General features: G+C 39.9%; 1 protein-coding gene across 1 annotated transcript; it reads left to right on the forward strand.

Moving 5' to 3' along the window:
• Positions 1 to 373: 373 nt before the first annotated feature.
• LOC306868320 (NACHT, LRR and PYD domains-containing protein 1 homolog) lies at positions 374 to 22926 on the forward strand. The gene is made up of 18 exons (XM_079414425.1): positions 374 to 414; positions 1011 to 1053; positions 1302 to 1345; positions 4290 to 4335; positions 4584 to 4615; positions 4778 to 4841; positions 5256 to 6903; positions 7024 to 7104; positions 8955 to 9041; positions 9116 to 9256; positions 18514 to 18672; positions 19530 to 19637; positions 20032 to 20249; positions 20350 to 20594; positions 20896 to 21012; positions 21211 to 21358; positions 21597 to 21635; positions 21744 to 22926. The coding sequence occupies exons 3-18, from the start codon at positions 1316 to 1318 to the stop codon at positions 22016 to 22018; spliced, it is 3438 nt and encodes a 1145-aa protein (XP_079270551.1). The 5' UTR covers positions 374 to 414; positions 1011 to 1053; positions 1302 to 1315; the 3' UTR covers positions 22019 to 22926.
• Positions 22927 to 24230: the final 1304 nt, after the last annotated feature.

The raw sequence follows: 24230 nt of genomic DNA on the forward strand, positions 1-24230 counted from the left end.
GATTAAAAAGTGGAGTGGAGAGTCACTGTCAGTCAGAAAATCTGCACACCACAATAAAATAGATACTGTACTTGACAAACGTCAATAAAACAAGGGGAAATATTTTGGAAAATAATACAGCAATCCTAGGCTGCTGAAAAGCGGTACAGGAAAAACTGCTACATTTGTAATTTATACATGGATAATTCGGAGACAACAATGCTTATTTTCGATCCCATCCACCTTGGCCTTTAAATAGAGACCTCATGAGGTCTCTTCCCGGAATAATAAGTGCTGGACATTAAATGGTGTCTAAATCAACATCAGATCAAATTGTCTGTGTCCTTATTCCAGCTGACATGAGCGCTAACCAGTTCTTTTCATGCAGACCCATACAAGAAGATAAAATCTTCACCATCTGTTCATAAAAGTGGTGTAAGTAAATTTTCTACAATGTGTGTTTGCTACAATGACACTTCAAAGCTCTTTATTTGCTTTTAGTGTGTTTGTCTGTTTACTTTGTGTTCATGTACTGCTTAACATTCTCTCTTTATTAGTCAGCATGTTCACCCATTTCACAGTAGGCTCATGTTTTGTCTAAAATATGAGATCTCTACTTTGATTGCTGATGAACAGTACAATTTGTTGCTGTGTTTGTGTCTGCATAAAGAAACTCAGTGTCTTAAAATTACTTTATTTTATGAGGTCTCTACCAGAATAATAATGTGTTCTACTACTACTGTACTCTACAGTAAATCAACATCAGATCAAATTGTACTTGTGTCCTTAATCCAGCTGACATGAGCTCTAACCACTTCTTTTCCATCAGGGCCAGACAGCATAAAGAAACCTCACTCATCTGTACATGTAATAAGTGACAAGGAATTTTGTATAATGTATGTTTGTTTTAAAAAGACAATGGTGCACTAAGAAGGCCATAAAAGCTCTTTATTTTCACCTAATGTTGTGTGCATCTGTTTACTTCATGTCCATGAACTGCTCAAACACTCATTATTTCTCTCTTTATTAAGAGGCCAGTTTACTTACTGCTTAAATACATACAAAGACAACAAGGTAAGCTAATATTCTGACTTCATAATGTGAGAGCTCTACTTTGATTACTGATGAACATTGTAATTAGCTGCAGTGTTTGTGGCTGCATTAAGGAGCTTAGTGTTTTAAAATGACTTCAAATCATTTGGTCTCTACCAGAATAATAAGTGTTGGGCACTAAACTGTTTCTACTATATCAACATCAGATCAAATTGTACTTGTGTCCTTAATCCAGCTGACATGAGGTCTAACCAGTTCTTTTCAACCAGGGCCAGACACAACGATGGAAACTGACTCACCTGTACATGCACAGGTGGGTAGAGTACCCAAAAACTGTACCCAAGTAAAAGTACTTGAAGAAATATTTACTCAAGTAAAAGTAATATTCTGAATAGTTACTTGAGTAAAAAAGTATCAGATAAAAAAACTACTCAAGTAGTTAGTTACTAGTTACTTTGGATCATATACTGAATATAGTATGTTAGGTATGTTTTGAAGCATGGGATGCTGGTTTGAGCTGATTTAAGATGCTGGTTTATGCTGGTCCTTTGCTAGTTTAAGCTGGTCATGTGCTGGGGTGCGTGCCCTGGGCGTTCAATAGTACCGCGGATGGGTTTACATTGGAGTTAGTGGAAAGCTCTGTGCGTCTCTTTTGACGCTAATGGGTGCCATGTGCGTTGAAAGTATACGCTGACGGACGTGTCAAAAGCGTAAGTATATTACGCCCCGGGAATGAGAACTGGTTGGTATTCCAGAAAGCAGGTTATGTGACATACCCGGGTAAGTTTGAGGATAAGCGAGCGGATAAACTCGGCTTTCGGTTCCAAAATCGGTGGTTACTTTTAGGGTATGTAAGTAACCATAGTAACTTGCTCTCTGAAGATAACCTGCTCTGGAGCAGGTTATGTTCAGGGTTAGTTCACTTCAGTGCTATCAGTGCACGCGTGACACACTGAGCAGCCTTCAGTGGGCCTGACAGATAGCGCACAACATTATATAATATTAGATTATATAATATAGCCATATATATATATATATATATATATATATATAGCGCTAATATAAGTAATAAATAAGGTCATATATTATTCTAATATGGTTATTTTATTTATTTTGGCATATATAACAGTTATCTGTATAAATTATAAAACACTATGACAAGGTAATGTTTAATTTATTATATTATATATACTTATTACATTTTATATTATCATCTCACACATGGATTGGCATTTTCTATCATGTATTTCTATAATAAAAATACATATCTGATATGACTTAATATATAATTGGCATCAAACTAAAAATATAAGTCATATTCTCAAGGATTGAAGATTAAACGGGAAAAAAAAAACGATTACACAACCATCAATTAGGTGGCGATATGCACTAAGCATGTAAACGAACAAAAGAAGAAGAAAGAAACAGCATGGTGCGCTTTTTCTTAGCGTCCGTTTCCATAGTGACTCGTCGATTCGTCGCTCTGTTGAGATTGTCTTGAGTCTTAACCAGGAACATACTCTGAGTTGAATGAACTTACTCCCGGACGCGTTTTTGGAACCACATACCTCGCGTAAGCAAGGTTTGGGGTTAATCAACCCAAAGTTCAGGGTTTAACTGAAGGTAAGTTAACCGTGCTTTCTGGAATACACCCCTGGTCCGACCACAACATGGCCAGCTAAGGACCAGCTTAAACCAGCATCCCAGCTTCAAAACATACCTAACCAGCATATGCTGTTTTTTTCAACAACACGGGTAATAAATCAATATATCTGAATATGACGACTCTGAAAACTGGAGCTGATAAAAATTCTGATTTGCATCACTGAATTAAATTATTTTTTAAAGTTTAATTGTATACATTTATAATACACATGTATATAACCTCTGACACAGAGAAGAGTGAATACTCCTCAGATGACCGGCTACAGAACATCTGAGCATAGCGACACAAATACACATTGACTGATCTTCTCCCGTCTATTCTGCAAGATCTAAACAAATATAGCCTTTATTTCTGCAAGTGTAAATATTGTGAAAATATCAATATTAATTGTGTCTAAGCAAAGGCATTCCTCCTGGAACTAACGCGGGTGTTCATTTCATACTCTGACAGCTTATTTAATGAATAAATTATACATTGTATTTAATGTGTAAGGTACATGTACAACAAACTGGTAATGTCATGGTATCGTGTACTGTAATCAAATCTATAGGCTACCAGTGGAACCGGCAGCACATGCGTTCATCTAATAAAGATCTTCATATAGCAAACCATAGTCTTTGCAGATTCGTTTTCAGTTGACTGTAGATCCAAAGCCATGTCTTCAACGCTCTTGATTACTAAAAGCGCGAGTGATTTACATGCTAAGTCAATGCAAAGACGCGAACAGACATCCTGCGGCGCAAATTGAGCATTTCGGGCGTTTGACGCGCGTAACGCGTGATTCGTGCAAATTAAAAAATCTGAAGTTTGGCGGATATTCTCGCCGCGTTAACCAATCAGGAACTTGCTCCTAGTAGTGACGTGAAGACGACGTAGAAAGCGGAGGGAGAAATTCGAAACAACAATGGAGGAGAAAATAATTATAGCTAGTCTACGCCGCTTTTCAGCCTTCCATAGCACATAAAGCACAGATACCCTCTCAACAAAATCCATGTCAGCCATTTCGCATAGAGACTGGACTGAGCCGCCTGGCAGAAGCCCCTCCAATGACGCGAATTCGCGTCTGTTGTGAAGCGAATTTCACGCGCGAATGAAGCGAGTAAACTCAAAATGTTAAAGCGTCCAACTACGCGCGAAAAGTCGCGTCAGATTCTCTCTTGCTCTCACCAAAGCGACGGCGAGTCGTGCTCCGTTACACTAGAGTTCACGGTCCGTCAAACACAGGTGCGTCAAATACAGGTGCGCTGCGCATCCATTGAGATGAACTGAAAAATAGCGCAGATCCCTTCACAGAGAGCGAAACTCTGAAGCGCTCAGTCAGTGTGCTCAATACTTCCTCCAACTCACACACTGGTGAGTAAAATCTGAGAGTTTATTAGCCATTGGCTAATATTAGACATAATTTAGTCGCCCAGAGTGAAGATTAGTCGCACATGCCAGTGATTTACTCGCACTGTAGAGGGTTGCAATGAGACTTCAAAGCTCTTTATTTTCAGCTTTTGGTGTGTGTGTGTGTGTGTGTGTGTGTGTGTGTGTGTGTTGACTTCATGTTCATGTACTGCTAAACACTCATCATTCTCTCTTTATTAAGTGTCAAAATGCGGGAATGTCTAGGCAGCATTATGAAGTATTTCAAGGTAGGCTTATATTCTTTCTATAAAATATGAGATCTCTACTTTGATTGCTGATGAACAGTACAATTTGTTGCTGTGTTTGTGTCTGCATAAAGAAACTCAGTGTCTTAAAATTACTTTATTTTATGAGGTCTCTACCAGAATAATGTGTTCTACTACTACTGTACTCTACAGTAAATCAACATCAGATCAAATTGTACTTGTGTTCTTAATCCAGCTGACATGAGCTCTAACCAGTTCTTTTCAATCAGGGGCAGACACAACGATGGAACCTCACTCACCTGTATGTGTAATAAGTGACAAGGAATGTTCACTATATGCATGTGTTATAATAAGACCATGGTGCACTAAGAAGGACATGAAGCTCTTTATTTTCACCTAATGTTGTGTGCATCTGTTTACTTCATGTCCAACTGTTAACACTCATCATTCTCTCGTTATCAAGTGGCCCTTTTACTCAGCGTTTGTGGGGCCTTATTGGAATCAAAGACTCCAAAATAGAGACCAAGGTAGGCTCATATTCTGACTGTTCAAAATGAGAGTTCTACTTTGATTGGTCTTGAAATAAATCACCAACTGAATATCTTCAAAACACTGTAAGAGTTTAGATCGATCATTTAAAGGCTGATAAGCGGTGGTGATATAGTGAACTGTTTTCGTTTTTGAGACAGAAGTGTAGTTTGAATCTTGACAGATCTTACATTGATGGTCATATTTATTTAGAGGTACTGAATCAGAAGATGCAGGTTATTTAGTAATTCAGTGCAATAAGATTCTGTAACTTCAGCTTGGTTTAAAAGGATTGTCTGTTCTGCTGTCTGTTAAACGACACTTTTCATCTCAGGATGACTGCATTATGTATTGTCAATTGAGTTTAACATTTTGTATTGTGAGGCTAAATAATGTTTTATGTTTTCCTCTAGCATGGCAGAAGATGGTATGCGAGTATAAGAAGTCAGTCGACTGGAAGGATAGGCATCAGAATGAGAGGAGTTTCCCCTCTGGTGAAAGAGTATCACTGGCTGCCCTCTACACTGAACCTGTGATTATTCAGAAAAATAAAAAAGGCGGTTTTCGAAATATCAGTTTGGAGGAGTTGTTTAATAAGTCAAACATACAAAAGGTTTATCCTACTATCATTCTCCAAGGAAATTCTGGTTGTGGAAAATCTATCATAGCGCAAAAGATTATGTTGGACTGGGCATCTGAAAAACATTACCTTAAAGACTTTGATCTGGCTTTCAGTCTGAGATATGAAGAGGTGAAGTGCATTTCTGAGGAGATTAACTTGATTGAGCTCCTGAGCTGCAATTGTAGTTTAACGTCCAATCAGATCTCAAAGATGTTACAAGACTCGGCACAGAGAGTGCTCCTCATCATTGATGGTCTTGATGAGCTTAGATTCATGTGTGATGAATTTTGCATATCATCCAAATCCCAGAAAGCCCCACCTGAGGTCATTGTTTGTTCCTTGCTTCTTCAACAAATCCTGCCCAGATCTGTCTTGCTCATCACTACTAGAACTGAGGTCCCACAGGGCATGTTGCTTACAGGGAAACGTTTCAGGGTTGTAGGTTTCTCTGAGAAGGGAGTGGAGGAGTACTTCCAGAAGTTCTTCCAGAAAGAGGAACTCTTCAGGGGAGCCTATGAATGTGTGAGAGCAAATAAAACTCTCATGACAGCCTGCTCCATCCCTGTAATCTGCTGGATCATATGCACGGTCATGCAAGAGAGGTTCAGTGATGGTGCAGATGTGACGAGTGGACTGGAAACCACCACCTCTGTCTACGTTGACTTTGTGTCCACTCTACTGGAGCGTCACTGCCAGGGTTTGAGTCAGTCTGTCCCGAACCTGCTGAGGAGTCTGGGTCAACTGGCAGAGAGAGGGATGCTGAAACAACAAGTGCTGTTTGAGGAGAAAAGTGTTCATGAAACAATGTCTGACCCTGCTGGCAATCCATTCCTGTGTGAGTTCCTCTTTAAGAGAAGAATCAGCCGGGAGACAATGTTCAGTTTCATGCCTCACAGCTTTCAGGAGTTCTTCACTGCTCTCTACTATGTCCTTCTGGATGAAGAAGAGTCAAAGAAGAACGTGAGAGAGCTGCTTCATACTGTAGAGAGAAGATGGGCTTTGTCCTCTTGGTCTGATAGAGAGGCAAATTTAGAAATAAGCAATTCAAAGCTGCTGCAGCCTGTGATTCTGTTTCTCTGTGGTCTCTGTAAGAAAGAATGGATCTCCTCATTCTTTGAAAAGCACAACATGGCTGTCTCTGTCAACATAAAAACCCAGCTTAAGGAATGGATCAATCAGTGTTCACAGAGATATCAAAATGAACACATGCTGTTCATTCTCCATTGTCTCTATGAGCTCCATGAGAAGAGCTTTGTTGGGAAAGTTTTGGAACATTTGGATTCTATAGATCTGTCAAACATTCTACTGAAAAATGCAGACTGCTGGATGTTGCGGTTTTGTTTTCAGAACTGTGTTAACATTGGCAAACTGAGACTCAATGTAACATCTGACAATCTGAAGATTCTTCAGTCTACACTGTACACTTGTGAAGAGTTGTGGTGAGCAACGATCAGACTCTCTACATGTTTGAGACTTTAGCATTGCTCTTGAATTTATACCTAATGTACTATACTATTATTATATTGGATATCTGAATGTTAATATGTTCTCTTTTAAAGGTTGAAGGTGGACCACATTACAGATGATACCGGGGATTTGATCTCAGCTCTTGGTGAAGGAAAGATTGTGAAAGAACTGATGTAATGGATATTTAATTCTAAACTTAGTAATATCTATTACTGCTATGGACTCATGGATGCATGGTGCACAAGCAAAGTATATTCAAAGAGTCTTCTCTTTGAAATGATTGATCAAATTCTTTAACCTTTCAGTGCCATTGTCACTTAACTGGATCATCAGTTCTTAAACTCCATATTGATCTCTCGTTACCTGTTATTTATCAGAAAATAAGAAATTACACACAATGATGGTTATTTTGGGGACAAAAACTACAACCCGAATTCCAGAAATGTTGGGACGTTTTTTAAATTTAAAGAATTTCAAATCACATGAGCCAATATTTTATTCACAATAGAACATAGATAATACAACAAATGCTTAAACTGAGAAATTTTACAATTTTATGCACAAAATGAGCTCATTTCAAATTTGCTGTTGTAATAGCTGCAGTATGTGGTTTTGCATTGTCCTACTGAAATATACAAGGCCTTACCTGAAATAGACGTTATCTGGAGGGGAGCATATGTTGCTCTAAAACCTTTAAATATCTTCCAAAACATGCAAGCTGCCCATACTGTATGCAGTTATGCACCCCCATACCATCAGAGATGCTGGCTTTTGAACTGAACGCTGATGACACGCTGGAAGGTCTCCCTCCTCTTTAGCCTGGAGGACACGGTGTCAGTGATTTCCAACAAGAATGTCAGATTTGGATTCGTCTGACCATAGAACACTTTTCCACTTTGAAACAGTCCATTTTAAATGAGTCTCGGCCCACAGGATACGAAGGCGCTTCTGGACCATGTTCACACATGGCTTCCTTTTTGCATGATAGAGCTTTAGTTGGCATCTGCAGATTGTGTTTACTGGAAGTATTCCTGGGCCCATTTAGTAATGTCAATCACAATATCATGCCGATGAGTAATGCAGTCTCATCTGAGGGCCTGAAGACCATGGGCATCCAACAAAGCTCTTCGGCCTTGTGCCTTACGCACAGAGATTTCTCCAGTTTCTCTGAATTGTTTGATGATGTTATGCACTGTAGATGATGAGATTTGCAAAGCCTTATGATATTGCAATATGATGTTGAGGAACATTGTTTTTAAAGTATTCCACAATCATTTTACGCACTCTTTCACAGATTGGAGAGCCTTTGCCCATCTTTACTTCTGAGAGACTCTGCCTCTCTAAGACATCCCTTTTATTGCTAATCATGTTACAGACCTGATGTCAATTATCATGATTAGTTGCTAGATGTTCTCCCAGCTGAATCTATTCAAATTTATTTATTTTTCAGGCCTTTGTTGCCCCCGTGCCAACTTTTTCAAATTTGAAATGAGCTCATTTAGTGGATAAAAGTGTAAACTTTCTCAGTTTAAACATTTGCTATGTTCTCTATATTCTATTGTGAATAAAATATGGGCTCATGTGATTTGAAAGCCTTTTAGTTTTCATTTTATTCAAATTTTAAAAATGTCCCTACATTTCCGGAATTCGGGTTGTATTGTAATTAGCTTATACTATTAAATGGTTAAATATCGGATTACTGTGTCAATGAATCCAACTTCAGTTTCAGACAATTCATCCCACATTTGACATGCAGCCACAGTAATGTTAACTCTCATTTGTCATAGGTAATATAATTATTATACATATAAGAAAAGTTTGTCAGAGACTTTCTGTCTCCTACAAAAATAGATATAATTTACAGCCATTTCCAGAAAGTCATCTTTTCATATAATATCATAAGAAAAAATACTTTTTTCACTGCACCAGATTTTACTGACTTGAAAGAGACAAAGGGCAGAAGTTACCATGCAAAGAGTCCATTACTTGTACAGTAAAATAATGAATTTATTGTAATTGACAGAATACAGGATCAAAAAGCTTCAAAAGCATCTCTCAAAAAAAGGATCAAAAGCTTCATTATTACATCAATTAAAGATGAAGATGTCACGTAAGAAACTTTGATCATAAAAAAATGACTGCTTAATTTTTGTTACTAACGTCTCTAAATTTTACTTTTTTTAGGCTCTGTTTTCGGCTTTTAGTTCCCAGCTCAAAAACGAGACAGTCATTGTTAATCTCAGAATTAACGCTCACCTGTTCACGCCCAGAGATTTCCACTGTCAACTGGAGAATCTTCCTGCAGAAACTCCAGATATTACCCAGGTCTGTAAAAAAGAGAGTGTGAATTACCTGCATCTTTTTAACTCAAGTCCCGAAAAATGTGCGGGTTTCGGGTCGGGTTCGGGTTCGGGTTAATGTTTATTGAACAGCGTCGGGTTCGGGTTTGTAACTAAGAAAAACTAAATAGGCTATATATAGTTTGCGTGCCGTGTGCTTTGCCTGCTTGCTGTGTTGTGGTGACCGGCACGCGCGAGAGAGAAAGTTGCGTGCGCAGATGTGCAATGTGCATCTGCTACACAGACCACAGACACACAGGCTCTACCTGTGTGTCTGTGGTCTGTGTAGCCCAGGGGTGGGCAAACGTTTTGGCTCAAGGGCCACACTGGGTTTTAAAATTTGACAGAGGGCCGGCCCAGTAGCAGATTATGAAACACGATCTCATGAAAGTGCGTATCTATACCACAAATTAATTTCTAGTGCCATTTATACACCAAAAATGTTTTTTGCATGCATATGCTACGTAGGCTACTGTAAACCCCTTGGTTAGGATTAGGGGTGCGGAGTGCGTGCCTATTACACCCCATAAAGTGCGTATCATATGCACACGAAAACTGCGTATCATAAGCACTACAGATACAATTCGTGGTATTCGCACTTTCATGAGATCGGACTGAGCAAACACATTTACGTTGTGGCAACGTCTGCGCGAAATTCAACAACTGAGAGACGACATTCTGACAATACATTTTTTTTATGCTAAATATCCTCCATTTAGTATGTTATGTTTTGAGGTTAATTTTTAATTAGTCAGATGTTAGATAACCTCGGGTTCGGGTCGGGTTCGGGCTTAACATGTAAATGTATTTGTCGGGTCGGGTTAAATGATCGCGGGTACGGGCCGGGTTCGGGCTTCAGTTTAAAGCCCGTGCAGACCTCTAACACACACTAGGAGATCTGAACCGTGCCCGACCCCAAGGCCCAGTTCGTTTGACTAATGTTATCGCTCCGTTTAGCCATCCCTGTCTCGCTTGGAAGAGGTAAGCCAGGGCATGGTTCAGTTGGGCTCGGGTGCGGTTCGCATGTAATGTGAGCGCTAACAGCACCTAAGTGCGGAACTGGAAAAGTGCAGCACGATTGCGTGAAAATGTCTGACACTGTGTCTACGCTGCGCCACAACAGCTTGAGGATGTCTACACTGGACGCGATAAAACGACTGTAGCAAATCATTTGAACTTGGTGCCAGTATACGTCATACATAGAACGAGGCATCAGTTTAATGTCGTGGATTTGTTGCGTCGTGCCGCTGTACCGACGAAACATGTTACATATCAGATTGTGCTACCAAAAATATATTTGCATTGTTTTAAAGGGGTCATCGGATGCTAAATTCACTTTTACATGTTGTTTGAACATACAAATGTGTCTTAGCAGTGTGTGTACACATCTACCCTATTATGATAAAAATCCACCCAGTGGTTTTTATTTATTCCCTAAAAATGATATCCCCTTTTTCAAATCAGGCTGTTCTCAGCTTCTTGTCTGTGTGACGTCACACGGACGAAGACCGCTCCCACAATAGTTGATTGACACGGCCGTCTTACCTTAGACCCGCCCTGAGTGAGCTGTCAAGGGTGCATTGTTTAGACGCCAGAGCAGGGACATCGACAGGAATGTCTCTGATTAAGTGATTAAAAGCTTTAAGTTTGAAGGTTTTCAATTTTAACTAGTTTGAAGTTTAAAGTAGTTTTAAAGTTTAAAGTTTTTTTGAAGACAATACCATTAATCAGAAAAATAGACAGACAGACAGACAGATAGATAGATAGATAGATAGATAGATAGATAGATAGATAGATAGATTGCCAGGGTGTTGCTATGCGGTTACTAGGGTACTTGGGTGGTTGTTAAGGTGTTGCTATGCGGTTGCTAGGGTACCCTGGGTGGTTGTTAAGGTGTTGCTATGCGGTTGCTAGGGTACCCTGGGTGGTTGCTACAGTGTTGCCATGCATTTTCTAAGGTACCTGGGGTGGTTGCTAGGGTATTACTCGGCCGTTGCTAGGCTACCTGGGGTGGTTGCTAGGGTGTTGCTATGCGGTTGCTAGGGTACCTGGGTTGGTTGCTAAGGTGTTGCTATGCAGTTGCTAGGGTACTCAGAGTGGTTGCTAGGGTGTTGTTATGCGGTTGCTATGGCACTTGGAGTGGTTACTAGGGTCTTGCTATGTGGTTGCTATGGTACTTGGGGTGGTTGCTAAGGTGTTGCTAAGTGGTTGCTATGGTACCTGGAGTGGTTGCTAAGTGGTTGCTAAGGTGTTGCTAGGCAGTTGCTGGGCTACCTGGTGTGGTTGCTAAGGTGTTGCTAGGTGGTTGCTATGGTACCCGGGGTGGTTGCTAAGGTGCTTCTAGGTGGCTGCTTGCCAGTATGAATGATATAAACCAACCCCCATGTCTCTATGACGTTCAGATTTGAAGATATGCCTGTGTGGGTTTTGGTTGCTAGGGTGTTCAAAAGTGGTTGCTAGGGCGTTGCTAGGAAGAGGTTAAGGTGATTCATGATTGTTTGTTTGCTGCCCCGAGTCAAACGAGCCCACCCCCATGTCTCTATGACACTGTGATCCAAAGATATCCATCAGGGCTTTTATAATGGCAGCCTATGAGATCAGTTGCTAGGGTGCTCTGAATGGTTGCTAGGGCGTGGCTTGATAGCTTCACAGTGATCCTGAGAGTCTGACTGGTTGTCTGAGTAAAATGAGCCTGCCTCCATGTCTCTATGACATTGTGATGCAGAGTTTTTCAATGCAAAATTCCTATGTAAATTACCATAGTAGGAAAAACATGTGAGTTCAGATGCTGTTTCATGGGCCGTCCCTCACCATAGTATGTCTATGGGGCAAATTTGGTGTTTTGTTGTTGGATGCAATAATGAACATAGCAGTCATCATTTACTCTGAAGACGCAGTGTATTACTTTTGTTTGTGAAGGGAATGTGCCCCCAATCTACCTAAATGTGTCTGTTCACGCAAATAATTTGTGATCCAGCTTCACTTATAGCAGAAGTGAGCAAGGTTATTTTCGTAAACGAAAACTAAAACTAAGACGAAAACAATTGATGAAAAAACTATTTCGTAAACTGAAATAAAATAAAAATGTCAAAATATTTGAAAAACTAAAACGAAACGAAACTAACAACAGTTATTGAAAAACTAACTGAAATAAAATAATAATTAACAAAAATAAATTATTTTCGTAATCATTACGTTCTCACCCCTTGGCTGAAAAATATATGAGCTGTGTGGCGGTTTAGGGAAATACCTGTAAATGATGGAGAGACGCAAAGCAGTTTAAAGCAGAGTCCTGCAGTTCTGCACCAGCAGAACACCCGACCCGTTATCCGACAGCAGCTCTAATTTATTTCTGTAGCCTACCAGACCAGAACCATTTGACATTATGACCGAGAGTCGCGACCCGAACCGGACCCGCATTAATCTACAACATGAGGAAGGGAAACTTACTTATTTTCTCATCTAATACAAGCAATCAAACCAACATTAGGCAAGTTGGTGCTTTGAAGAAAAACAGACACGCAACATAATTAACAGAAAAAAAAACTGAGAACGCACCTTTCTGTAAACAATACAAAACTTGCCCTAGCATCTTGTGATCAAACTTTCGAACAAATAAATATGCATAGGCTAAATCACATCACATACACGCTTATAATTCTTCATAAATAAAGAAAATAACATATTCATATGTGAGCCTTTAAATAGGCCTACGATTGCCGTTATTATTGAATTTCTTTAGTCCCAGTTATGATTTATGCGCGGATGTTCACGGAAAAGTGCGCAAGACAGTTACAATATCATGATTATGGTTAAATAAGAAAGAAAAGACATATAACCAAATTAGGCTACATTTATTTTCATATTAAATATCTCAACACACCATTAGATATGACATTAAGCGCAACTTGTGTAGATTTATGTAGTAAAAAGGCTTCCTTTGGTGTATATTTGTATACTTTCACCGTCTCTCAAGCTCAGCATGGGTTCATTTAGTCGCTAAACGTTTGCCTCACTCAAGGTTAAATTATGCTAAGTCTTTCTTTGGCTTTCGCTCTGGAAGTGATCTGTTGATTTTGCTAAACTTTCATTAAAACGGAAACTAAACTATATAAAAACTACATAAAAATGTGTTCACAAAATAAAAACTAAACTAAAACTAACAAAAATATTAATGAAACTAATAAAAACTAAACTGAATTTCTTAGCAAATTTGAAAACGATATTAAAATAAAACGAATTTAAAAAATCAAAACTATAACAACCTTGGAAGTGAGTATAAGGTTTTTTTAATGAATCTTTGCAATCACTATTCCTAATAACATGCTAGTTAGCAAGTTTAGCAAGTTTCTAAAGTCTCTCAGAGCACGGCTTGTCACCCCACAGAAGAGAGGGGTGGGATCAGCAGAACTCAGTAGCATTTAAAGCAATATGCAAAACGGGTTGATTTCTGCAGAGCTGATTTTGACCAGGTAAAAAGGGTGTTTTTTACACTACCATTGAGAAAGTTTAACTAAACTATGTTATAGACTTTTCATTAAGACCCTAAAGAATCATATCAACTTGAGGAAAATGGGCATCCGATGACCCCTTAAGTTTAGGGTAAGGGTAGGTATGGGTGGGTAGGTTTAGGCTAGGGGTAATTGTGGACATTTAAACCACATGAATAAGATGGTGGTAGCACAATCTGATGGGTAGCATTTTTCGCTATCAATTTGTGCTACCTATCTGTTTAATGGGAGGTAGCATAATCTGAGCAGGTAACAAAAATCGTCAGAACACCACAACCAATGTAGAAAGTAGAAATGATTATAATGGGTTTTAGTATTTTGTCCCTTCACACAGTGCCGCACCACTTGCATCTGGTGTAGTGTTGAAGACGGTGTGAGTGGCAAAAGCAATAAATCGGTTAAGAAATATATTATGAGAGGGCTGTGTGTCACCGCGTCCCACACGACTCAAAATAATAAACCACAAAATTTACAGGTGGATGCTGCACATGGTGGTGGTTGAGGAGAGACCCCCTCATATATTTTTAAAGTGATTTGGGTGTACAGCAATACACAATAAAGCACGATATAAATGCCTCATTCATTCATTCATTCATTGATAATGTAAGCATGCTCCAGCCATGTGAGTGCAGGCCAGTGGAAGAGTGGGGAGGGGGGACAATTGCAATCGCGCCGCGTATGGCTGCTGTGGTGTGGAACGCTCCCATACTTTTGTTGTTTTTGTTTGTTTGTTCTGTGTTTAGTCATTCTCTTACTGTCAGTTTTACCATAGACGAACTACTGGACATAAGGCAACACACACCGGACAATTTTTTTCCGGTTTTTGATTATTCAGACGCTTTGTTGGATGTTTTGGTCGGAGGGGCAGCGGTCCTAGCCAAACGCGCGCTCAGATGGAAAATAGGGAAGCGCGCCGGCGCGCTGGTTAAACTCCGCGAACGCGGCTTCCGAACTGCGCTCCCAAGCATTCATCTAGCGAATCTCCGATCCCTTCCTAACAAAATGGATGAACTACTTCTCCTCACCCACACAAATAAGGACTTTTCAAACTCTGCTGCATTGTGCTTCACTGAAACCTGGCTGAGTGAAAACATCCCGGATAACATGCTTCATTTGCCGGGATATCAGCTGTTCAGATCAGACCGCATCACGGAGCTAACGGAGAAAACGAGAGGTGGTGGACTATGTTTCTACATAAATGAAGGTTGGTGTTCAGATGTAACAACTCTGAAGAAGATGTGTTCTCCTAATTTGGAGGCCTTCTTCATAAACTGTAAGCCGTTCTATTCACCCCGAGAGTTTTCCTCCTTCATTCTCGTGAATGTGTACGTGCCTCCAGACGCGTGCGTGAGCGGCGCGATGCAACAGCTGGCCGAACAAATATCTGAAACAGAGCAAAGGTACCCGGACTCTTTTTTAATAATTCTTGGAGATTTTAATAAAGCAAATCTCTCCCGCGAACTGCCAAAATACAGACAGCACGTTACATGTCCCACCAGAGACAGTAATATATTGGATCATTGTTACACAATAATTAAAGATGCATATCACTCTGTCCCACGGGCAGCTCTGGGGCTCTCTGATCACTGTTTGGTTCATCTCATACCGACCTATAGGCAAAAACTCAAATCTTCTAAGCCTGTATTAAGAACTGTTAAGAGATGGACTAATGAAGCAAAGCAAGATTTAAAAGCTTGTTTTGACCTCACTGATTGGACTGTTTTTGAAGCCGCTGCCACCGATCTGGATGAGCTCACAGAGACTGTAACATCATATATCAGTTTCTGTGAGGATATATGCATCCCCACCAGGACATTCTTATCATTCAATAATGATAAACCGTGGTTTACTGGGAAACTCAAACAGCTTCGTCAGGCCAAAGAGGACACTTACAGAAGTGGGGATAAAATCTTGTATAACCAGGCCAGGAACAGACTAACAAAGGAGATCAGAGTGGCTAAAAAGAACTACTCTGAGAAGTTGAAAAAAGAACTTTCAGCCAACGATCCGGCGTCAGTATGGACTGGTCTGAGGAACATCACCATGTACAAGACACCACCCCCACAGTCTGTGGAGAATCAACAACTGGCTGAAGATCTCAATGTGTTTTACTGCAGATTTGAAAAGGCCAGACTGACACCCAGCACCCGCTCTGATCTGCACTTCACACATTCACCTTCCCCCCCTGCAACCCCCCTTACTCCCTCCCCCACCATTCTACCTGCGTTTAAAGTCTGTGTAGAGGATGTGAACCAGGTCTTCAGAAAACAGAAATCTAGGAAAGCTTCAGGACCAGACGGTATTTCACCTGCCTGTCTAAAAGTCTGTGCTGACCAATTGGCCCCCATCTTTACACAAATCTTCAACAGATCTCTGGAGCTGTGTGAAGTTCCCTGCTGCTTCAAACGCTCCACCATCATTCCCGTCCCCAAAAAGCCCAAAATCACTGGACTTAATGACTACAGACCTGTCGCACTCACGTCTGTGGTCATGAAGTCACTTGAGAGACTGGTCCTGGCCTACCTGAAGGACATCACTAGACCCTTGCTGGATCCTCTTCAGTTTGCCTATAGAGCAAACAGGTCTGTGGATGACACTGTCAATATGGGACTGCATTACATCCTGCAACACCTCGACAAACCTGGGAATTATGCAAGGATCTTATTTGTGGACTTCAGCTCGGCCTTCAATACCATCATACCTGACCTTCTCTCAGACAAACTGAGACAGCTCTCTGTGCCCTCCTCCATCTGTCAGTGAATCACCAGCTTCCTGACAGACAGGCAGCAGCTAGTGAGGCTGGGCAAACTCACATCCAGGACTCTCACCATCAGCACTGGCGCCCCTCAGGGTTGCGTTCTCTCCCCACTGCTCTTCTCCCTCTACACAAATGACTGCACATCAAAGGACCCCTCTGTCAAGCTCCTGAAGTTTGCGGACGACACTACAGTCATAGGCCTCATCAAGGACGGTGACGAGTCTGCTTACAGACAGGAAGTTGAGCAGCTGGCTGTCTGGTGCAGTCTTAACAACCTGGAGCTGAACACGCTCAAAACTGTGGAGATGATAGTGGACTTCAGGAGAAACCCCCCTGCTCTCCCCCCACTCACCATCATGAACAGCACTGTGACTTCAGTAGAGTCATTCAGATTCCTGGGAACCACCATCTCCCAGGACCTGAAGTGGGACAATCACATTGACTCTATTGCGAAAAAGGCCCAGCAGAGGCTGTATTTCCTCCGCCAGCTAAGGAAGTTCAACCTGCCTCAGGAGCTGCTGAAACAGTTCTACTCTGCAATCATCGAGTCTGTCCTATGTCCTACTTTCTGTACTGGAAGCTCATAACACCAAGACAAATTCCTTGTGTGTGCAAACACACTTGGCAATAAAGCTCTTTCTGATTCTGATTCTGATTCAAGGCAACCGTGCCTAGTGTGAGTACACCCTTACTCACTCTGGATGAGTACAGTTCTTGGAGAGTGGGGAGGGTTGCTCAGCAGTCCGAGGCTGTTATAGAAGTGCAGAGGACAGATTCAATGACTGCAGAGTAGAACTGTATCGTCAGTTCCTGTGGCAGGTTGAACCTCCTCAGCTGGCGAAGGCCAACTGGGCTTTTTTGAAAATAGAGTCTATGTGGAACTCCCACTTTAGGTTCTGAGAGATGGTGTTGCCCAGGAATCTGAATGACTCCACTGTCTGTACAGTGCTGTTCATGATGGGGAGTGGGGGGAGAGCAGGGGGTTTCTCCTGAAGTTCACGATCATCTCCACTGTGTTGAACGTGTTCAGCTCCAGGTTGTAGTGATTGCACCGGACAGCCAGCTCTTTAACCTCCTGTCTGTAAGCAGACTCGTCTTTCTATCCTGGATGAGGCTGATAAGTGTGGTGTCATCTGCAAACTTCAGGAGCTTGGCAGAGGGGTTTTTAGAGGTGCAGTCATTGGTGTGTCTAGGAGAACAGCAGTGGGGAGAGGACACGTCCCTGAGGAGCTCCAGTGCTGATCATGCAGGTGTGCTGGATGAGAATATCCCTAGCTTTACTAGGAGTTACCTGTTTGACAGGAAGCTGGTGATTCATTGATAGATGGAGGTGGGCACTGAGAGCTGAGTTAATTTGGATAGGAGGAGGTTTGGGTCGATAGTGTTGAAGGCCGAGCTGCAGTCCAAAAACCAGGATCCTCACATAAGTCCCTGATTTATCCAGATGCTGCAGGATGAAGTGCAGTCCCATGTTGACTGCATCATCCACAGAACTGTTTGCTCTGTAAGCAAAATGAAGATGATCCAGTAAGGGTCCAGTGATGTCCTTCAGATAAGCCAGCACCAGTCTTTCAAATGACCTCATGACCACAGATGTTAAAACCACAGGTCTGTAGTCGTTTAGTCCAGTAATTTTGGGTTTATTTGGGATGGGGATGATGGTAGAGCGTTTGAAGCAGGAAGGGACCTCGCACAGCTCCAGTGATCTGTTGAAGATCTGTGAAAAGATGTGGGCCAGCTGGTCAGCACATGTTTTGGGGTTGCTGGAGGTGTTAATGGGTCCATGGAGAGAAGTTCAGAATGGTTGTGAGATAGGGTTTTTCAAACCTGCAATAAAACTCATTCAAATCGTCTTGCCAGTTGTTGATATTGTACATTATGTCATTATAATACTATATGTTATTATGTGAACACTATATACTGTATGTTATAATATTTACACAGGGGTGCAAATAACATATGCCTTTTTTATAGCCCTGAAGTTTCCTCAGCAGAAAGGAATTTCCCTCTGGATGTCCTGCACTCTGTGTCTGGTTTAAAGAAATGTCATATGCAGATAGACAAATTTACCATCGGATGGATTCCCACAATCCTCTCGCTTCTCGAGGACTTTCCCAGTTTGAACGAACTCCGGTAAGAAAAAAGATCTGATCTTTTAAGCATATGTTATATGGATTTGTGAATATTAAAATTATTGTTAAATTGTTTTCAGAAACATATGTAGCTAAATGTTTTTTCCCCCATGCCAGGATAAATTCCACAGTTTCATTTATTCCATTTTATATAAAACAGTATCTGAGGGGATCACTGACACAAACAGGTTGGACACTGACTGTGTAAGTATGCATAAAATATATATTAAAATATATTAATAAAATTGATGTCTTTGAAAGTGATGTCTACATTTTTTCACAGTAATCAGTGGTCAATGTTTTCTCCTAGATGGAGGAAGTCAGTGCTGATTGAGCGAGACAGGAAGAGACTGTACAGTAATGACAAAAATATAAAATGATAAAGTTTAAAATATTTAATTAAAATTAAAAATCATTTTAAGTCAACATTTCATTAAAACTTGTGTTATTATTTAATGACCTTTAAACTCACTTTAGAATCATTGTCTCTAAAATGTCTAGAACAATATGAAATGTTTCCAAAGGCCTCTTTAAGTCACACAAACAATTGTGTTTTTTGAGTCATTATGGAAAGACGCTATTTCTATTAACATTAACTATTAAATTGAAGGCCTGTTAAGTTCAATCTAACTTGGTGCTTGGCAAGTATTATTTTTGCTTTATTATTATATACTTCTTCAGTTTTATATTAAATGGCTTGGTTTTTAGCCAGTAAGAAATAGCTTAATGCAATATACAGTAGCTTAATAATAAACTCAGATGTCTAATGATTTGTGTCTTACTTATTAGGAGCTGAATCATCTTCAGGACACTCAGTAAGTTGCAACTGTCATGTATTCTTTCTGTCATCATGTTCAGAATAAGAGGATCATTCTTTTCTTTACTTCAGTGCTCAGGTGATACAGAAGTATTCACACCTGAATGTGTTCAGCAAGACGATGAGGACAAACACACAAATATATACAGGTTTGAAACACTTATGTTTTTTGACTAAAATTTAGACTAAGTCTGAGCTGTTTCAACTAAAATAAACTTGCACTGGCTGATCTTAAAATATATCAGTACCTTTGTTTTGTCTCAAGTTTTTTTTAAGCATGTTTATAAAAGTTACTTAAATGTCCTAATTGATATATGGCCTAATCCTGGTTTAGTCTAAGCCCTGTCTGTGAAACCGGGACTAAATTTTTGCCTGGGAAATTGATGTTGTTATTTGGATTTGTTTGCAAGAATTTTTCCAAGATCTTAATTCAAACATCCCGTTTTATTTTTTATTTTTTTGCATTATCCACAGTATTATCTCATAATAAATAGATATGCAGGCCATTATGATTTAATAACATGAAAATATCCTGTCTTTCAGGTTTGTGTGTCAACATGCTGGTCAGTTTCGTTGCAGTCTGACCAGTCTTGTGTTTGTGATGGAGGGTGAAGGAGAGGTGCTGTATAGAGTTGTCTCATGGGATCCTCGTCTGTTAGTTGGTTATGATCAGATGAAACCTGCAGGACCCTTGTACAGCATTGACTGTTTAAACGGTTCAATCTCAGGACTGCACCTTCCTCACTGTGAAATATTCTCTGGTAGGTTTATTTCTACATACATGATTTGGAAAACTTGTTGAACATCTGTATATGAACTAATTATATTGAAGAATACGTTATGTTTCTGTGTGTTTTGCAGAGGAAAATAAAGACAGTTTGGCTGTAGCACATGTCACTGGTGGTAATGTAGAAATAATGAAGCCTCTCCAAGTGAATGAAACTCATGTGATGATTGACATCAGAGATCTCTCCCTCTTTGGGCTCTTGAAAAGGATGATCTTTACTCCTTCCCCTGTCATTGCCCAAGTGCTTCTCTTTCTACGATCAGAATCAGAAAACATACTGGATGTCCATTTGCTCCCATCAAATGTTCCACTGCCAGAGGTGTCAGTATTTTTTCTTGTAATAACACACTCTGATCCAAATCAAATAGCCATAGTTTCTCTATTGAGAGACAAACATTACAAAACTGCTTTGGAACATACAGAAAAGACATACTTTAAATGACTGCATTGTTAATATATGGGTTATTGCTTTTTGTTTTAGACAGTGTAAAAGGGAACTCCCACTACTATTTAGCCTATAGTACCTATTTGAGGATGTTTTTTTTCTTTTTTTTTACCATTTTACCTCTGTTGCTTGTGGCTTTCATATCTAAAATCTGACAGACTTTTTCTGCCTTAAGGTCAAGGACCAGCACAAAGAGAGTAAGCACATTAAAACCAGTTCAAAGTGCTCTCTCACCCCGGGATCAGAATACAGTCTGTGTTGTGAACCAAAGGAATCTACAGTGCAGCCTGAGGTAATATCATATAGGTTGCAAAAAATATCAACAATATATTCTCAGTTAGATTTCTGCTTAACGTCACTGAAGAGTAGATGCTTTCCCTGAGATATATTCTTGATTTCTAGTTGTTTTTGCACCATGAGTAATTTGTGTAATAGTTTAACATCTGTAATTTTAGTTACTTAGTCTCTCACCTTCATTTTGCTTTTTCAGACTGAGAGGTTTGAGTGTAATTTTGGTCCAAACTATCATCCCATATTTGAAGTGTTTATAAATGTTGACACCGAGGAGATCAGACTGAGTCTTTCAGATGAAACTGAAGGAAAGGAAGTATGGACTCCACGACGAATCCTTCTCACAGGTAATGAATGAATTACAGATGTTGCTAGCATTGTAACTTTTTAACGCATAGTAACACTCATTACAAAAATACAATTTATATGAAAGATTGAAACAATCTACACTGTAAAAAAAATATTTTTTAAGACTTCTTTCTGCTTTAAAAGTTTATAATACTTACATTTTACTATGATTGTATATATAAATTAAAGTTGTAGATTTTTCAGTGATCAAATGTCTGTACTTATAAATAACATCAGGTAAAGATACAGACCCTCCTCCTCACAAAAGGCTCCCAGGTATGAATTCAAAGATATACAGTATTTCAATTAGTTGTTTATTCTTTCTATCAAACATAATCCCTTCTGGAATGTAACTTAATTATTTTTTATATTTTTTTTAATCAGAAAGTGGATTTGTGAAAAAACACAGAGATGAACTCATTAAGAGAGTTTCATCAGTGATGACTATTGCTGATGGTTTGAGGACCAAAGACATGATTCCAGGTGAAATGTACAATGAAGTTCGTGATGCAAAACCACGACAGGAGAAAATGAGACTCTTGTTGGATGTTCTTGAGTCTGGAGGAGCTGCTGCAGAAGCAGAATTCTACAGACTGCTGAAGAAGGAGGAACATTGTCTAGTAAATGAACTGGAGTCTGGACCCAGTGGACCACAGTAATGCTGAGATCAGAGGAACGTCAGTCAGTTTGAGACATATAATGGCACCAAGTGCTTCTTTATACATACGCATCTGAGTCTCTATTTATTTTCTTAATTTAGTACAAGATTTCGTCGTGGAAGTCGTGGCCTAATGGTTAGAGAGTCGGACTTGTAATCCGAAGGTTGCGGGTTCGAGTCTCGGGCCGGCAGGAATTGTAGGTGGGGGGAGTGAATGTCCAGCGCTCTCTCCACCCTCAATACCACGACTAAGGTGCCCTTGAGCAAGACACCGAACCCCCAACTGCTCCCCGGGCGCTGCAGCATAAAATGGCTGCCCACTGCTCCGGGTGTATGTTCACGGTGTGTGTGTTCACTGCTGTGTGTGTGCACGTTGGATGGGTTAAATGCAGAGCACGAATTCCGAGTATGGGTCACCATACTTGGCTGAATGTCACTTCACTTCACTTCAGATTTACAAATTATTTGGCTGGTTTGAACTCCACAAGTATTTCTTCATTTATGTTATGTTTTAACATAAAATTATCAATTTCTTTGTTTTCAAAATTCTTAAACTCTATATGGACATTTCCATTTTAGATTTAATTTGAATCCCTGTATTTGGTCACTTCGTGTACAGTAATAGCCTATGCTAACGGTTTACTTTGTGTAAGTCACTATTAGACTATCAGTCTACATCCCACTGTCCACACAGTAGCTCAAAGGCTGCCTCTTTTTTTATTGACCATAACAATTTGTGAAAAATATTACGTTTTCTTATCTTTTTTTATTAACAATATTCTTCAAACTGGTGCAGTGGCAAGTTTTGGGGAGGTTACTTTGGAAATGTAATAGGTTACAGATTACAAGTTACTATTTAAAATGAAATAAGTAATGTAACTATTTCAATTCTTTATTAAAGTGATGTAACTGATTACTTTTTGATTACCTTTCTAAAGAATGTTTTCAATTGTTAATAATTTTAAAACATTTACACCAGGCAGGGTTAACAGGGTACATTAACACTCAACACTGATTACTGTCAGACTTTCACAATCCTTCATCACTTGAATTAAGATTGCATTAAACCCACAGTGGCCCAGACTATTTGTACAAAGTGACAGATACAAGCCTGAGAGCCACCCTCGACCAGATACAGACTCAGCGGACAAGCTCACAGTAGAGCAGGACTGGCCAGAATATTTGATTATAACAATAAGTTGATTATAATTAATTACCTGTTTGTCTTAACAATTGTTAATGTTTACTTTGGTAATTACAATAAAGCTGAAATAATATAAAATGGAAATATTACATGAAAAAATGAAAGGAGTAGTTAACTCTGGAGAAATTTAGCTTGATTATGGATGCTCTGCAGTGAATGGGTGCCGTCAGAATGAGAGTCCAAACAGCTGAGAAAAACATCACAATAATCCACACCACTCCAGTCCATCAATAACATCTTATAAAGTGAAAACTGGCGTGTTTGTAAGAAACAAATTTTAAAATATGAGTCCTCTATCCATAATGGCGATTTCTGCAGTGAAAAAGTCATCTTGTCTGAATCGGGAGAGATCAAGCAATGTTTATAAGTGAAAACAGTCCTAAACAAATATGTGGATGGATTTTATTATGAGAGGACAACAGAGGATGGACTTTTTCACTGGAGGAAGTGTTATTATGGATTATGAGCAGATGGTTGTGGATTATTGTGATGTTTTTCTCAGCTGTTTGGACTCTCATTCTGACGGCACCCATTCACTGCAGAGGATTCTAATTCATATGAACTGACACGACAGGTGACTTCTGTGGTTACAATAGATTTACTTACGTTTCACATACAGATCCCGGCTCGACATGCCCACGATCTCCATCTTCCGCAGGTCATCTCTCATCCCGAATTCTGCCAGAAGAGAAAAACTGATGACAGACTGCACCAGCACAGAACACAATCCACCTGGATCAAAAACATGTCTCTTTAGTGTCTTTCAGTTCAGAATACAATTGAGTTTCTGTGCAATCCTTTAAGCTGATGATCAACACAACATGCAAGTTTTCTGAGTTACTGTATTCTACTTGATTCTATTGCTTCAGTGGTGTTGAAGCCTGTTAAACAGATGGTGGTGTAATGACTGTTAGACCTGAGATAAGGCAAACTACACCCTAATGGGGTCACCTAAATGTCATTAACACATCTGAGAACATGTTATCAGGTGTTTCCCACCAAAGGTTTC

This window comes from Barbus barbus (assembly GCF_936440315.1).
Source record: "Barbus barbus genome assembly, chromosome: 50".
Lineage (NCBI taxonomy): Eukaryota > Metazoa > Chordata > Actinopteri > Cypriniformes > Cyprinidae > Barbus > Barbus barbus.

What these genes read in the sequence shown, in the direction of transcription:
- LOC306868320 (XM_079414425.1), top strand. Translation starts at nt 1,316, where the DNA reads ATGGAAACTGACTCACCTGTACATGCACAG. An exon ending in AAACTCCAGATATTACCCAG is followed by an intron (nt 9,257 to 18,513) that starts GTCTGTAAAAAA and finishes CCTTTTTTATAG; the next exon opens with CCCTGAAGTTTCCTCAGCAG. An exon ending in ACGACGAATCCTTCTCACAG is followed by an intron (nt 21,359 to 21,596) that starts GTAATGAATGAA and finishes AAATAACATCAG; the next exon opens with GTAAAGATACAGACCCTCCT.